The sequence below is a fragment of the Perognathus longimembris genome, chromosome 11 (assembly GCF_023159225.1).
Source record: "Perognathus longimembris pacificus isolate PPM17 chromosome 11, ASM2315922v1, whole genome shotgun sequence".
Lineage (NCBI taxonomy): Eukaryota > Metazoa > Chordata > Mammalia > Rodentia > Heteromyidae > Perognathus > Perognathus longimembris.
The window spans coordinates 66,993,102-67,009,657 of NC_063171.1; the positions used below are offsets into that span (position 1 = coordinate 66,993,102).

The 16,556-nt window shown below is 59.9% G+C and overlaps 1 protein-coding gene across 1 annotated transcript in view; it reads left to right on the top strand.

Moving 5' to 3' along the window:
- The window catches only part of Kif26b (kinesin family member 26B), a 273,177-nt gene that overhangs the window by 203,606 nt on the left and 53,015 nt on the right, over nt 1-16,556 (top strand). The window contains 2 exon segments of the mRNA XM_048358260.1: nt 156-273; nt 275-340. Coding sequence (XP_048214217.1) covers nt 156-273; nt 275-340 — 184 coding nt within the window.

Consider the following 16,556-nt stretch of genomic DNA (forward strand, 5'->3'; position numbering starts at 1 on the left):
GCAGGCAGGCCTACACGGCCCTAGCATAGCTAAGGGCACAAGATGTTCTTATGTGCCCTGTGTATTCCCCCCGCACGAGAGCCCCCCTCACATCCCCTGTGTCTCCTCCCCTGCACGAGAGCCCCCCTCACATCCCCTGTGTCTCCTCCCTGCAGAGCTGCCCAGAAGTTAAACCTGTCTTCTAAGAAGAAGAAGCACCGGCCCTCGCCCGCCTCGGCCGCGGAGACGCCGCTCTTCGCCACGAGCTTCAGCGGGATTCTGCAGAGCTGCCCGCCCCCCCGCCCCGCCCTGCCTGCTGCGGGCCGTCAGCAAGGTGAAGGACACCCCCGGCCTGGGCAAGGTAGGCGCCAGCTGCTGCTCGTCGTCTGCTTAGAGGGGGCTTCTGGTGGGATTTGGGCTAGAAAACTGGGACTCCGGTGTTAAAATCAGGGGGCTCCAGGGAGAAAGGGAAACTGATGGCCCCCCATTCTGGGGGCCCATTGTCTGAATATATGACATGTAAATTCCAGAAAGGATTTATTTTATATGCATTGTTATGACGACTCTAATTTACTTACACTGCTGTCTCCGTGCGTCTCACTCATCAGTTCGGCTTGATCACGGGTGTCTGCACACCTGAGCTGTAGGTGGAAGTCCGGGTCTGGCGGGCGGGCGCGGTCCTCTGTCTTCCACCCCAGAAGGTCTTGGTTCGTCTCAAGATATCCAAGGTGTTGGGGATTTGGTTTAGGGACAGGGCCAGGGTGGAAAGAGGGCAGCTACGCATTGACTGACACAACTGCCACCGTTTAAAAAGAGAAACACACCCAAGTCCCCCGCAGAGGCGGGAGAGCGGGAGGAGGCCGCGTGGCAGGCCCGGCGCTCGGGGCGGGTCCCGCCTTTCCAGCCGAGCGACGCCGCTGCCGACGGCCACCGAGACGTAGAGAGACGCATGGGGGCCGTGGCTAGATGCTGCCAGCCACGGGTGGCGTGGGCTCAGGACCTGTGGGGTCACGGCGTGTAGTAGGGTCACCACACGTGAGGTCACTCGGAGCCCGAGATCGCGGCCCTGCTGAAGTCCCCGATGGCTTGTTTTCCGGTGGGTGGGTGGATGTGAGACTTCAGGAAGCGCTAGCTGAAGAAGCAGGTGCGGCTTGTTTCTGCCTTCCTCGGAAGTGGGGTGGCGCACACCCCTGGGGGTTTGCCTTTGCGTTGGGCTTCGCTGCCCCGATGGCTCGGCTTCCCGAGGAGAGGGCCCACTGTGATGCGAAGAAGGCCATTCTGCTCATCTGTCCCCCGACAGCCACGCCGACTTGGTGGTCTGTGGAAGGCTGCCGGCCCAGCTTTCCCACCAGCCCCAGAGTCAGGGCCGGGAATCGGGGCCGTGACGCCGGTGTACCTTCTGCAGCTCCTTGGCCCTCACTAGGGACACACACGACGGAGAAGCCACAGACCACGAGTCAGCGTCCACAGTGAGGGGGCCCTGCTTGCCTTTCCAGAGCCAGCAGTGGGTCTACAGGCTTACCACAGCCAGGGATGGAGGTGGGGGGGTGTCTGCGCCACCCCCTCATTCCCTGCTGCCCCTAGCAGCAGCATCTGCCCCCATCCAGCACCCCAAGAGCCACTGCTACCCTTTGGGTGCTTTCAAGTTTTCATTGAGCCTGCCCGCCCGCCTGCCCGCCCGCCTGCCTGCCCGCCCGCCCCGCCCGCCTGCCCGCTCCCAGCCTGTGTTGGCTGAACATCTCCTGTGAGCCAGGCGCTGTGCTGGGCAGTGGCTCTGCAATGATGGACCCGCACCAGTGCGGTTTTGCAACACTTATAGTCTGGAGCCCTTTTCAATCAATCTGGAAACCTCATCAAAGCAAACCAATATGACAGGCATGATTTAAGATGAAAGTCAGAGTTAGACTCAGCCTGATTCCCTGTAACTTTCCAATTGTACAAAGTAATAATTCCACAAAGTGGCCCGGTAGAGACATTGTTAATAAATAATGACAATTAGAAGATCAAAGTAGCTTATTCCTTATTTACATTTCACCCATCCTGCTCCTATGTAAATGATACTTGTAATCTGTTTGAAAATGGTTCCTTCTCCTATGTCAGTCAGTGTTCTTCATGAAATTTGTCTGCACAATTAATTAACAGCCCCGTTTTAGGTTCATCTGTTAGTGTGCCACCGCGTCGTGTCAGAGCTCTTTGTCTTGGATTACAAGTTCTGGAGCAAAGCCCGTTAGCTGTTTAACTTACAGAGCACGCGCTCTCGGGCTGTGGCACGGGGCGTGAGGGCACTGGAGAGGCGTGGGGACAGGGGGCTATGCTACGCTGGTGACGGTCCACTGAGCCACGCCGTGCTGGTGACGGTCCACTGAGCCACGCCGCGCTGGTGACTGTCCACTGAGCCACGCCGCGCTAGTGACGGTCCACTGAGCCACAACATGGGGCACGAGGGCACTGGAGAGGCGTGGGGACAGGGGGCTATGCTACGCTGGTGACGGTCCACTGAGCCACGCCGTGCTGGTGACGGTCCACTGAGCCACGCCGCGCTGGTGACTGTCCACTGAGCCACGCCGCGCTAGTGACGGTCCACTGAGCCACAACATGGGGCACGAGGGCACTGGAGAGGCGTGGGGGACAGGGGGCTATGCTACGCTGGTGACGGTCCACTGAGCCACGCCGTGCTGGTGACGGTCCACTGAGCCACGCCGCGCTGGTGACTGTCCACTGAGCCACGCCCGCTAGTGACGGTCCACTGAGCCACAACATGGGGCACGAGGGCACTGGAGAGGCGTGGGGACAGGGGGCTATGCTACGCTGGTGACGGTCCACTGAGCCACGCCGTGCTGGTGACGGTCCACTGAGCCACGCCGCGCTGGTGACTGTCCACTGAGCCACGCCGCACTGGTGACGGTCCACTGAGCCACAACATGGGGCACGAGGGCACTGGAGAGGCGTGGGGACGGGGGGCTATGCTACGCTGGTGACGGTCCACTGAGCCACGCCGCGCTGGTGACGGTCCACTGAGCCACGCCGCGCTGGTGACGGTCCACTGAGCCACGCCACTCTGGTGACGGTCCACTGAGCCACGCCACGCTGGTGACGGTCCACTGAGCCACGCCATGGGTCACGAGGGGCACTGGCGAGGCGTGGGGACAGGGGCCACACCATGCTGGTGACATTCCACTGAGCCACGACACAGGGCGCGAGGGCACTGGAGAGGCATGGGGACAGGGGCCACACCATGCTGGTGACATTCCACTGAGCCACGACACAGGGCGCGAGGGCACTGGAGAGGCGTGGGGACGGGGGCCACGCCACGCTGGTGACGGTCCACTGAGGCTGGCTTGGTTCCTGTCCCAGGTGAGAGTCCTGGGGGAAGCATGAAAGGCGGGGAGGAGCGTGGCCGGCTTCCTGCACGCCGTGGCCCGCGCCAGCCCGGCCCCCGCCCCGCCCGGGAATGCTGGGAGCCGCCGGCCGCCGGGGACACGCATTCCTGTGGACTGACGGAGCGCACGCGTTGCCCGTGGGCTCCGGGCGCGCAGAGGCTCCGCCGGGGCAGAGGACGCGGCCTGCGGCCCCAACACTGAGGGGACGGGGGGGGGGCAGCTCGCCTCCCCACAGATGACGCCATGATGACGCCAGCCACGCTCGGCCACCACTGCCGCGGCCCAGAGCTTCTGTCCGCTCAGCTCAGTCCCGGGGAGACGGCGGGGGGGGCTGGGAGTGGGCGCCCCTCACCCCACATGCCCTTCAGCTGTGATTCCGCAGCGCCTCACCCCCCCCCCCCCCACGCAAGGCAGTCGGGTTGACGGTAGGAAGGCCGGTTTTGTCTGCTTTAGGATTCTCTTCCTGCGTCAGGAAGGTCGGAGCCTCGTTCTTTTCCACTCTGTTTCAAGTCGTCTGTCTCTTGCTCAGCACTGTTTTTCAATCTCAGTGCCCACGTAGTTGGATCTCTAATAAAATCAGGCTGTTTCTGTCTCCCAGTATCTCTCTGTCTCTTGCTTTATCTCTCCATCCCTGTCTTTCCTGTTTCTGTCTGTCTCTCTCCCCCCCCCCCCCAAACTTGTATATTGCTTGGCTCATATCACCAGATCCTATGTGGTCTAAGTTTAATAACTACAGTAACTTCTCTTTGCCTGGTATGTGAATTAATAGCATAGGAAAAAAAATTAAGGAGATGTGAATTTTCTTTGTAAAAGCTCTTTAAAAAATAGATTCATGGGGCTGGGGATATAGCCTAGTGGCAAGAGTGCCTGCCTCGGATACACAAGGCCCTAGGTTCGATTCCCCAGCACCACATATACAGAAAACAGCCAGAAGCGGCGCTGTGGCTCAAGTGGCAGAGTGCTAGCCTTGAGCGGGAAGAAGCCAGGGACAGTGCTCAGGCCCTGAGTCCAAGGCCCAGGACTGGCACACACACAAAAAAGATTCATTGACCCTTTTAGTAGAAGTCATCATTACTAAATCCTTGTGACAGGCAAGCTTCCTGGCAACTGATACCTGATTACCAGGAGAGGATAGCTATAGATTGCTGCTAATCCTGGGATTTGAACTCAGGGCCTAGGCACTGTTCCTGGGCTTCTTAGCAAAATGTATTTTAAATTAAAGGAAGACCTTTTAAGCAGGTACTGATGTAGTGATCATTCAGCTAAACAAGGGAAAGCGGCAGGTACACCTGTCTTGTTCAGGAAGTGACTCGGGTTTTGTCAAGGAGGAAACCGCCCCCCCACCACCACCCGCCCACCAAGACATGGGTTATTTAAATAGAATGCACACTGCCCCGTTCCTCGATGGTCACTTCTGTCCTCCAACCCGCAGCTTTATCAGCTCTGAGTAGGCTTCAGATTTATTTCAAGTGTATGTGGCATGAAGGATTTCAATGTGAGGGAACATTCTGGGTCCGAGCATTCATTCGCCTTCAGTTCACTTGCTAAATACTAAGGACAGGAAAAGTGAATTGTGAGTTCTCGCCTCTTTTAATATGCTGTTAGGGAAGAAGACTTAAAACAAACAGGCAAACAAAACAGCTCTGCGTAAGTGGCACAAGGCCAGACATGACTACTGCAGTCCTGGGGAACTGTCAGCTCTTCAGGGAAATAAACTCCAGTGACCTTCTGCCTCCTAATTACAGTTAGGCTTTTCTGTGCTGGGCTGGTTTTGCTTCATGCGTGCGTGTGTGTGTGTGTGTGTGTGTGTGTGTGTGTGTGTGTGTGTGTGTCTGTGTGTCTGTGTGTGTGTGCTGGTTCCAGGACTTGAACTCAGGGCCTGGGTGCTGTGCTTTAGCTTTGTGGCTCAAGGCTGGTGCTCTACTACTTCTAGTGAGCCACAGCTCCGCTTCTCTGGGTTGGCTTTGGTTGAATCTTCTACACCTTCAGTTAGGTTGATTGTTGTGGTGTCCTTTTTCCTTTTCTGTTTTTCTTATTGACCCCCGCACCTCCATCCTGTATCTCAAAAGGAAGGAGAGTTGAGGACACTCTTCTAGTTCATAAGCCTTCCTTTCTCCCTTGGCTGTAGAGATCCCTGCCCAGGTCGCAGGGAATGCGCCGTTGCCTGGGGCGACCCCTGCCCTCCGCCCTGGGCGCGCTCTCCGAGTCCTAGTCTCCGTGGTCTCGCTGCAGACGGACGGGCACTTGTTAGGAGTTAGCCGTCTTGCATGGCTGCTGGACTGAAAGGTCTTCCAGGCGCCTGGAGTCATTGTTATTCTTCATTATTGTACAACTCCTCTGTAGTTCTGCTGACCAAGTTTCACAGGGGCTGTTTCTGTTGCCTTCATTATCGCTTGCAGACTAGAAGGGCTAAGTGGTCATTTCCACTTAATTAGCTCAGATTTGCACAGGATAGCACATTGCCTCACAGGAAGAACTCATGCTCTGGTCTTTCGGCCTGACATGTCTACACAGGAAAACTGGGTGGAAAACTGGGGGAGCTAGAAAGGGTTTCCTGTACCCCAGTCTTCCTGTCTCCTGACCCTTCTCTGCTCTCCTGGTAGGTGAAGAGAAAGGATTTTTACAGCCAGTTTCTTCCTGAGCGTCTGCATCTCCGTTCTCCGGGCTCCCCTGATTGCTGGCACCTCTTGGACATGAATCCATGCGTTTCTTCCACAGGAAATACCTGTGGGCAAGCCGGAACTCAGGTCCTTGTGCTCCTGGGGACGTATCCCCGTGGGCGACCGTGGGCGATGGTGCCCCCCATCTGTGCTCCCCTCCAGTGTGGTATAGAGGGGACGCCCCAAGCGTGCTCCACGGTTTACCGTAATTCTGCTCGGTGCGGTGGCGTCTCGGTTGGACGGATGGTGAGCCGCATGCAGGAGCTGTCCCGAGACGGAGGCAAGCCCCCCAACATCGCAGCCCCAGGGGCGCGAGCCCCAGCCCGCCGCCGCCGCCTCTGCCGGCGAGCTGGCCCGTCGAGCTGGGCTGTCTCACGCCGGGTCCCTGGCAGATCTCAGACGCGGCCCACGTGCGGGGCTTCGGGATGGCCGGCGAGCTCACTCTCTCATTTGGTGTGTGAGAAAAGCAGGGCCCAGCAAGAGGAACCGCTTGGCCACCCACTGTGTGCGGGAGGGCGGGCGTGTCAGCCTTGTCATGGAAACTGGAAGCCAGAATTTGAATTTCAGTTTTAAGACCATCTTAGTGTTTTGTTGTTGTCGCCCAGGTTGGGAGTTTGGCTCAATTCTATGAGGTTTGCATTTTTGAAAAAAGATGGTAGTACATGGTGTGTGTGTGTGTGTGTGTGTGTGTGTGTGTGTGTGTGTGTGTGTGTGTTGTGCATGCATGGTGTGTATGTGTGCAATGTGTGGTGTGGTATGTGTGTTGTGTGCTGTGGTATGTGTGTATGTGTGTTGGGTGTGCTGTGTGTGTATATGCTTGCTGTGTGTGTGTGTGAGTGTGTGTGTTGTGCATGCATGGTGTGTATGTGTGCTGGGTGTGGTGTGTGTGTATGTGTGCCGGGTGTGGTGTGGTATGTGTATATGTGTGCAATGCGTGGTGTGGTATTGTGTGGTATGTGGGTGGTGTGTATATATGTGTGCTGTGTGTATATATGTGCAATGTGGTGTGGTATGTGTGTATGTGTGTGTGGTGTGGTATGTGTGTTGTGTGCTGTGGTATGTGTGTATGTGTGTGTGGTGTGCTGTGTGTATATGCTTGCTGTGTGTGTGTGTGTGTGTGTGAGTGTACAGAGAGGAGGAAGGAGAGGGTTTTTGTCAGCCAGCAACCTTTCTCATAATTAGAGGAGGATGTGGAGCCTCTTGGAATACCTACAATTCCTAATTAGCATTATGAGGTGAAACCTCAAGTGAAATGAGGAATTCTGTCTGGAATAAATGCCACTGTCTCAATTAACCAAAGGGCAATAAGATGGATTATGACTCCAGGACGGAACCGTGTCCCGATCCGCCTTTCTCTGGCTCAGTGCCATGAGGCGGTTCGTGGCGGACAGGGGCGAGTGGGTTGAAGCTGGCATTTCCACGGGCTTCTCTTCCCCACGTCTTTCTCTTGCGGGTTGCTGGAAGGAAAGTTCGTTGCCACATGGCTTGTTATCATTGCCCCATGCAAGGGAATTGATGGCTCTTTGGAGAAACAAGCAAAAACAGAGCCCACCTGCTGAGTTTCTCGGGAGGTGTCCCGTGTCCTCCGTGAGCGTGGGAAGCTGCGTTACCAGCGGTTTGCAGCCAGCGACGGCATCGGGGTCCCGGCCGGTGCCTCGCCGAGTCGCCGAGGGCCCTCACCGCCGCGTGCTCCTCAGAGCCAGACACAGTCACGTAGCTCGGTCAGCGCTTTCTGAAGTACCAGCAATCCCCGTGCCACCAGCACGTGAGCCCTGGGTGCTGTGCCCACTGCCCCGAGCCCTGAGCTCGGCGTCCTCATCTCTGGGACTCGCCGCCCAGGAGCAGCCCTGGGATTAAAGTTTCAGACTCCCCAGAGGAAGGCAACGCGACGTGGAACGGCCTGGTGGCATCCGGGAGTGTTGGGCGCCCACGCCCCGCCCGGCCTCCGTCCTGGGCCCCAGCCAGCGACGCCTGCCGAGGGCTCCGCCGAGAGCCCGTGGCCAGCCCCGCCGGGCACCAGGGACCCTGAGCCAGAGGGGCCGTCAGCGCTCTCTCCCCAGTGCTGCCAGCCGCCACGTCGTGGAGCCGGAAAACCCTCCCCAAAGCCAAGCCGATGCGGGACCTCCAGACTGCGCGTGAAATCCAGCGCTCGGTGTGCACAGCACCCTACAGGAAGCAGAGCACCCGAGTCCTGTCCCTACCCGAGTTAGGAGGTGACGTGGGAAATTCATTCAGCAGGAGTTTGTGGCGGGAGAGGATCGTGATCAAGCTCAAATAATCAGGACCAGAGAATGAAGTTAACTTTTCTGCCTGGACATTAAAGGGAAATTAGTGAAGACTATTAAAAGAAGAAAACAGTGTTTCCTATATACATATCAAGCTGGTAAGATTTAAAAGAAGCATTAAAAAAACATTAGGAAACTATAAAAGTCAAACTTAACATACTGAAAGTACTTGCCTCTGCAGAAACAGCACAGTAGATCAACAGCTATGGTAAAAATAGCACGGCCGAGGAGACAGCTCACGGCGATAGAACTTACACCTCCCACAAATCCTCCAGACCTCCAGGCTGAACGGCTGGTGGTCGTCTTCGTTAGCTCCTAGTGTGTGGTGACCTCAGTCATGTACGTGTGTATGTACGTATACAAGGTTCCTTTTACCACTTAGCTGTCCAGAGGACCTGCCGTTTAGCAAAGTGGTTTGTGAATACCACGTATCTTGATCAACGCCATACCTTTCAACGTTATTCTGGAGGTGTTTTCTACTTGTCGGCAGCGCTCCTAAACCATCAGCCGTTAGGAATGCCACCCAGGTGTGCCAGAAGGAAGTCTGTCCCGGGAAAGGCTTTGGCTGCCTGTCTGTCTGACTGGCCTGCACTCACACGATGGCACGGTGGTTTCCCATAACTAGCGAGTGAGCATTCCTCCCCCACGCGGCCTGGAAGAGGGAATCGCTCTGTTCCCGCCGCCGGGCCGGGGCCCTGGCCGATGGCATGGACCTCGCCGCTCTTTCTCCTGTTCACAAGTGGGTTCTTTGGAGAGGCAGATTGCCGTGAAAAATTTCAGGAGGATCTTGGATCAAGTGATTCGGGTTGAACCCCAGGTCCTATTTAAATATGGGGGGGGGGCACTTGGTGTGTTCCCGTGAGAGTGGAGTCGCTTAGGTAGTATCTGTGGAAGGGGCAATGTGTCTGCAAGCAAAGGTCGTGTGAAGTTATACAAAGGTTATCAGTATGGCCTCCTGGTCAGCTTCTATCCTTGCTGAAAACAAATGGCTCTCCTGAGGGCCGGGGTGGCCTGGCACTCCGGGAGGGGAGGAAGAACCCAACAAGCCACACTGGCTTCTCTGTGGTTGTAGGGAAGCGGTTTTGGTGGGAGTCCATTCGAGCAACGGCCCACGTGACGGATAGATGGCCACAAACCCTTTTCTCTAAGGCAGGGTTTGGAATCTGACCCACCGTGAGCTCTAAGTCTTCTTCGCTACCCCACTGCTGGATTACACGCTGGGCTCTCTCACAAGAACAGAGCCAGGAGCGCCGTCGAGGACCAGGCAGCGTGACAGACGCCGCGTACCAAGAGGGCCAGGAGAGCAAGGGTTCAATGGCAACGCGCAGGGGAGTGCAGTAGCCGTGAAAATGATCAGCCTGTCCAAAGACCAGCCCATGGCAGTGTCCGCTGTCAGGCAGCTCTCCTGTGACGATCGGGAGGGATCCGGTCTTTGCTGGAAGAGGAATTCCAGGACCTGCGGGCCAGGCGCAGGTGAACCCCGTGGGATTCCCGCGGGGCTCAGCCGCCGCGCTGCACCAGGGAATGGAGTGGGAGTCGAGGGCTTTCCTCCGCGGCTCTTCGCGCAGCTCTCCGGGCTGCGGTGGGTGTCCCTCGGCCCAGGGGGCTCCCGTGGGCCCCTGGGGCCTTTCCACGGCGGACCCGGCCCTCACGGCGTCTGTTCCGCGGTTGGGTTGGTCTTCCCTTTCCCCCCTCGTAACACACCTGCCGCCACGCGGGTGTGTGCGTGCGCGTGCACGCGTGCACACCCCTCACGGCGTGGAATGGAAATCTGAGTTCTGTTCTTACCGCCGGAGTCTGCGCTCCTTACAGCCCCGTGGTCTGGAGGACTTCATTTGAATTCTGCCTGGTTGCGTGGAGTTCAGAGGTCACGGCACCAAGCCTCCCACGCACGCCGTTCCCAGTGGCGTGGGCACGGGAGCGGAGCGGCCCTGGCTGCGTGAGCGCGGCGCCTCCGGTTCACGGGGTTCCTTGGGCCCCCGTGTGTCTGGGGGTGGGGGGTGCGGGCCTGTCAGCCCCGGCCTCCTGAGGAAGCCTGGTGCCCCTGCTGGCCCCCGAGCTGGCCCCAGCTCCGCGGGCTCCCAGCCCTGCAGGGCCTCCAGGTGTGTGTGTGTGTGCAGGCAGGAGGGGTGTGTGTGTGCAGGCAGCGGGAGGGGTGTGTGTGCAGGCAGGGGTGTGTGTGTGCAGGCAGCGGGAGGTGTGTGTGTGTGCAGGCAGGAGGGGTGTGTGTGTGCAGGCAGGAGGGGTGTGTGTGTGCAGGCAGGAGGGGTGTGTGTGTGCAGGCAGCGGGAGGGGTGTGTGTGCAGGCAGGGGTGTGTGTGTGCAGGCAGCGGGAGGTGTGTGTGTGTGCAGGCAGGAGGGGCGTGTGTGTGCAGGCAGGAGGGGTGTGTGTGTGCAGGCAGCGGGAGGTGTGTGTGTGTGCAGGCAGGAGGGGTGTGTGTGCAGGCAGGGGCGTGTGTGTGCAGGCAGGGGCGTGTGTGTGCAGGCAGCGGGAGGTGTGTGTGTGTGCAGGCAGCGGGAGGTGTGTGTGTGTGCAGGCAGGAGGGGTGTGTGTGCAGGCAGGGGTGTGTGTGTGCAGGCAGTGGGAGGGGTGTGTGTGTGCATGCAGGAGGGGTGTGTGTGCAGGCAGGGGTGTGTGTGTGCAGGCAGTGGGAGGTGTGTGTGTGTGCAGGCAGGGGTGTGTGTGTGTGTGCAGGCAGTGGGAGGGGTGTGTGTGTGCAGGCAGCGGGAGGTGTGTGTGTGTGCAGGCAGGAGGGGTGTGTGTGCAGGCAGGAGCGTGTGTGTGCAGGCAGTGGGAGGGGTGTGTGTGTGAAGGCAGGAGGGGTGTGTGCATGCAGGAGGGGTGTGTGTGTGCAGGCAGCGGGAGGGGTGTGTGTGTGCATGCAGGAGGGGTGTGTGTGTGTGTGCAGGCAGGAGGGGTGTGTGCATGAGGGAGGGGTGTGTGTGTGCTGCGTCCAGGAGGCTCCCTGCCCGCCCTGGGCGCTGCCGCCTCGTGGCCCCCGTGAAGCGGTCCTGAGGGGAGACTGAGGCCAGGGAGCGCAGTGGTTTTCTGTGCTGGTGTGGTGACTTCCGCCCGTGTCCGTGTGCGGGTGGGCGCCATGCGGGTTACAGCACCAGGCCTCCCTGAGCTGGGCGTCGGGAAGCCGCCGAGCCCAGCGGCCCCGATCAGCACACGGCGGCGAGGGTGACCCGGTGCCGGCGGCGTTACCGCCTGCCGCATGGAGCAGGGCCTAGGAGGGCGACGGTGGGCTTCGTCCCCGGCCCTCTGGGCCCAGACGGGACAAGGACGAGAGAGGGGCCACGAGAGAAAGCTCCCGTTGTCACTGAAGACCTGCCATGGGCCTTGGGGGGGCACCCCCGCAGGAAGGGCTGGATTCAGGGGGCAGAGGTCAGGCGAGGGTCCCCTCCTTCTCGTTTCCCCTCTGCTCAGTGAGCTCGTCTCCATGCGGTTTGTCTTCTCGGGGGATCGCTCCCGTCCTCCTCTGAGCACTGTTGTGGGGTCGTTTATCGGCCCCGGGAGGTGGACCTGGAAATAGGCAGGTGTTCTACGCATTGGCGTTCTTGGCAAGAGAACCCCCTTTCGGGGGTCAAGGACAACGCCCCCCAGGTTTGGGTCTTCGTGGCATTTTTTGTGTTTCTTCCACAAAACCCACATTGAATCCACCCAGTGACAGAGCAGACCCGGGGTCTTCTGTTGTGTGCTGGTTTCGTTTCCCATAATGAGAATTCACGGCCTGCTGAGTACTGGGGTCGCAGACAGAGTACTGAGGACACGGACAGCGTTCCAGGGCTACAAGGAGAGTACTGAGGCCACGCGGCACCAGGGCCACCGAATCCGGGCCCCGCCGAGCCCCGCCGCCTGGCTCTTGTGCAGAGGCGCGTGGCCATGAGCTCCGGCTTTCCTGGCCTGGCCCCTCTTGGGGGCGCCCCTTGGCCGGGGTGACCGCGGTCAGGCCTTCCTCGGGGCTGGAGCTGGGGGGAGCGGGGTCCTGGACGGCCCTGGGTGCCGGAAGCCCACGCCGGGGCTTTGGGGTATTTCCATCCTTCGCGAGCTTCCTTCACTGTGGGTGAGGAGACACCCCCCACCCCCATCCCTCCACCCCCAGCCCCCCCAGAACCCCCGCTTACAGAAGTAGTAGGACAGTTTCGTGGAGACAAGCCAGGCGGACGAGAGCTGAACTTCCCCGGAAGGGCCGCAGAGCCGCCTCCCTGCGCCCCTGCCCGGAGCAGCCTCGGCCGTGGGAGTTCTGCTGGGTGGCCGCCTGGGGGTTCGCGTTCGTGGGCCAGTGTGGCGGTGCAGCAAAGGCACGGAGCCCTCACACAGAGTCCCCCACCCCCCCGCGTGCGCCGGGCCGCAGACTCGGGCCCCAGCCCTGCCCGGGGGAATGGCCGCCAGGCAGGGTCCTCACACCACGGACACGCCCTCCTCCACGTGGGGACACAGGGGCCCTGGGCGGGAGGGGGGGCTGGTTTGGGGGGTGACCTCAGAAAGGAGGCAGGGCACGCCTGCATGGCGTCTCAGGTGCGGATGCCGTTACTGTGGCTCCGCCTTGGCTGACCCACGGGGCCGACCCCACCCTCCGCCCGGTCCCAGGGAGCCCGGGAGCGTTGCTATGGCAACCCCTTGGAAGTCCCTTAAATATTCATGCTTGGGCCCAGCCAGGGAGCCCCCGAGCGGATTAGCGTTGTCATGGGGGTGGGGCTTCCTGTAGGGGTGATGGGAATGTTCTGGAATTAGGAGCGATGGTCACACGGCAAGATGCAGGACTGCGGGTATGCGTGGCTCAAGCAGCAGTCGAGCAAGCGGGAGGAACCGAGTTCAAACTCTGGAACCACTGAAAGAGAGAGAGAGGGAAGGAGGGAGGGAGGGAGGGAGGGAGGGAGGGGTGGGAAAGGTGTGGAGAGGAGGCGGACGCCCACCCCGCCCCGTGGCCTGCTGGGAGCACGTGAGTTCCGTATTGATAGTGCTCTTGACATTGAGCCCAGGCCTAGAATAAAACATAAGCCGGAATAACACCTCAGTGACCCGTCTAGAACAAACGCGATATAAAAAGCACACGCGAAGAAAAGCTTGGAGAGGAGGCCGGGGCTCCGCGCCCCTGTTTCCTTGGGGGGCAAGGTGCAGGTCTCGCCGGAGTGAATGAATATGCCGGCTTTGTGTATTACGGCCCCAGTTTGCCCAGGCCACTGCTTTTTTGTTTTTTCTTTCCCCAAATTAGTGAGTGAGGACTCGCTTTCCCCTGAGTATTTCCTCGACGTGGGCTTTTCTCGGTAACGGATGTGCCGGCTCGCAGGCCCCCCCACCCCCCCCACATTTGCTTCTCCGCATTGGAAGCGAGCGGAGGCCCTCGCGCGGGCGGGGGCCGCGTGCGTCGGGCCGGTTAGTTTTGGGGTCACACTCGGTAGCTCTCACGCTCCCCGGAGGTTGTGGGCGAGGCCCCGGGTGGGCTCCCCGCTCTCCGGCCGCTCGTGCGGTCTGCGCCACGGTGGTAGCCCCCCTCGAAGGCCCCGGCGGCGGACAGACACAGAGACCGCGGGGCCCGGCCCATGACCGAGGCCCGCTCCCTGCGGCCTCCCGTCTAGCACGCCACTCACACGGAGGGGAGTGCGCCCAGCTTCCCCGGGCTCTCGCAGGAGGAACCTTGGACTGGGACCGGGCCCCGGGGGTGGGCGCCTGCCCTCTCCGTCGACCCCGCGCTGCGCACCCGGCACCGTGGTAAGCGTTAGACACGGTTCCCTCGGGTGCATCCTCAAGTCCCGGCGGCCCCACCTGGAGAAGCGCTGGCTGGGCTCCGAGCCCGCCCCGCCCAAGTCCAGACCCACCTCTCACCAGAAGACACGGGTTTCCTTGTAGACACTGTGATGATGAACACCACGAGCACCACGGGAACCCAGGACGGGGGGCCGGGGCAGCAGGAAGGGGAGTCGGGCCAGCCTGGGTCACGTAGACAGGCCCCGTCTAAGGAAGAGAGGAGGGGGGGAGAGAGGGAGGGAGGGAGGGAGGAGAAGATTAGATAATAGGTGCGTACACACATTCGCTTTAAGGAGTGGGGCGGGCTTGCAGGCGCGTGCCCAGTGCAAGGCCTCTGTCTGCGGGTTGGCGAGCCGGGTTTCCTTCCTCGCGCGCAGCCACGGCCTCCTGGCAGAGCGGCCTTGGAGGCAGGAGGCATGGCCGCCGAGCTGGAGCGTGGGCTTTCTCCCGAGGGGTCTCCGGTGCCTTCTCTGGAGCTAGGACAGCTTGAAGCGACACCTGCTCTTCTGCAGGACTCGGCGTCTTGCTAGCGCTGCAGCGCTAGTGTGGCAGTCTCGTCTGGTTCACTAAGACTCGAGCCAGGGCTCCGCGGGCCCTTGGGAGCCAGGTCTGCGACGCAGGAGCAGGCAGGACGCTGGGTCTTGCGCCCTCCTGGTGCCCGCAGAGTAGCGAGGCACCCGAGCCATGGCTCCCATGTGCCCCCAGCCTGTCAATCAAACACACCGTAAAGACCACAGTCACAGAGCAGAAGGGTTCCAGTGGACTTGTTACGATCCATCAAGCCAATAATGTACGATTTTAGAAATCCCTGAATACAAATTTACACAGTTTTGCGTTGTTTTACAACGTATCCAACCCATTAATCTAAAATTTAAAAGTCCCTTATAATACACTTAATCATAGCATGTGTTTTTTAAGTGCTAAAATATGTTTCAGTACGCTAAGTCACAGTGGTGCAAGAAAAAAAATGACTTTAGTGAGCTCATAAATCTTGTCAGGCGACCATAAATGCGTTCACCGTGAGGTCTGCTTTTATACGATTCACGTGCAGGCTGGGCCGGGTCCACGGACGTCCGCCTGTCCCCTGCTGCCTCGTACCAGCTGGACAGTGTGGTACAGGAAATGAAGGACTGTGCACGATGCAGAGCCAAGCTGGCCTTGAATCTCACGTCTCGTTCAACCTCCTATGAGGCTTCAAGGACGCTGCTTAGGTTCTTGTGAACCACCTGAGAGGGTAACTATGAGCACAGAGGAGTGAGCCCCTAACAGAAGTAGGGTGCCCCAAACAGAGGTGTGCCCCCAACAGAGATGCACCGCCAACGGAGGTGTGCCCCCAACAGAGGTGTGCCCCAACAGAGGTGTCCACCAATGGTGGTGTCCGCCAACGGAGGTGTGCCCTCACTGGAGTCGTGCCCCAATGGAGGTGTGCCCCCAATAGAGGTGTGCCCCAATAGAGGTGTCCACCAATGGAGGTGTGCCCTCAACGGAGGTGAGCCAAATTCTGACCTGAGTGTCCATTGCTGTCCCTCTCAAAAACTCCTTCCTACCATTTTACCTTTTGAATGGGTATTTCCATTATAATAAAAAAAAAAACAAAACTCTTCTACCAAGCATCCAAAACCATCTCCAATTGCCACTGCCCAGAGTCAGGCGAAAGAGAGAGGGGGGGGGAGGGAGGGAGGGAGGGAGGGAGGGAGGGAGGGAGGGAGGGAGGGAGGGAGGGAGGGAGGACACTTTCAGGCCTTGGCTTAACCATGCACTTGGGAAAAGTTGGGTGGCCCCCATAGAATCTGCCTGAGATGTGGAACCCAGCGACTTGGCCTCCTGACCCCCCTCGCCCCTCAAGGGCAAGGGGGGCCTTGAGCAGGGCCCTCCAGATCTCAGCCCCCCAAGCAGCTAGGATGGCGGCGCGAGCCCCCGGCTCCCCGTGTGCGGCTCTCACGTCCGCACGGGAAGAGCTGGTCCCCGGCCGTCCTCGAGGGGTCCCCGGAGGCTTGTCCTGAGAACGATCGTGTTACTGAGGAAGGTGTCTGTGAGCGTGGCCGGGCCTGTTTTCCAGAGCGGGTGACCACCTGCATTTTACGGGGGCGGGGGGGAGACTGCTTCGATGGCGCCCCGGTGCTCGCCATCCGCGTCCGGTGAGGTGGCCGAGCCCTTGGGCGGAGCCGGGAGCCTGGCACTGGCCGTGGAGAGCCACCGCTGGGGCGCGGCCCCGCGGGCGGAGTGGGCGCCCGCATCTCTGCGGGCACTGGGTAGGCCGGGTGCAGTGAGAGCTGAGTCCCCAGTCCACAGCCCGCGGGCCTGCGTCTCCCTGTGCTCCCGGGAGCACGGACAGGAGCCAGGCGAGAAGATGGAGCAGACGTCAACGTTCTCGGCCTGGCTTCTCATCCCGTCAGCCCCCTGCCCCACCCCCCACGCTGGGGTGGCTGCCCCCCACCCCCCCCACCCCAGGTGCCTCGGGGCCAGGACTGGCCCTGCCCCCTGGATCCTCCAAGCTCAG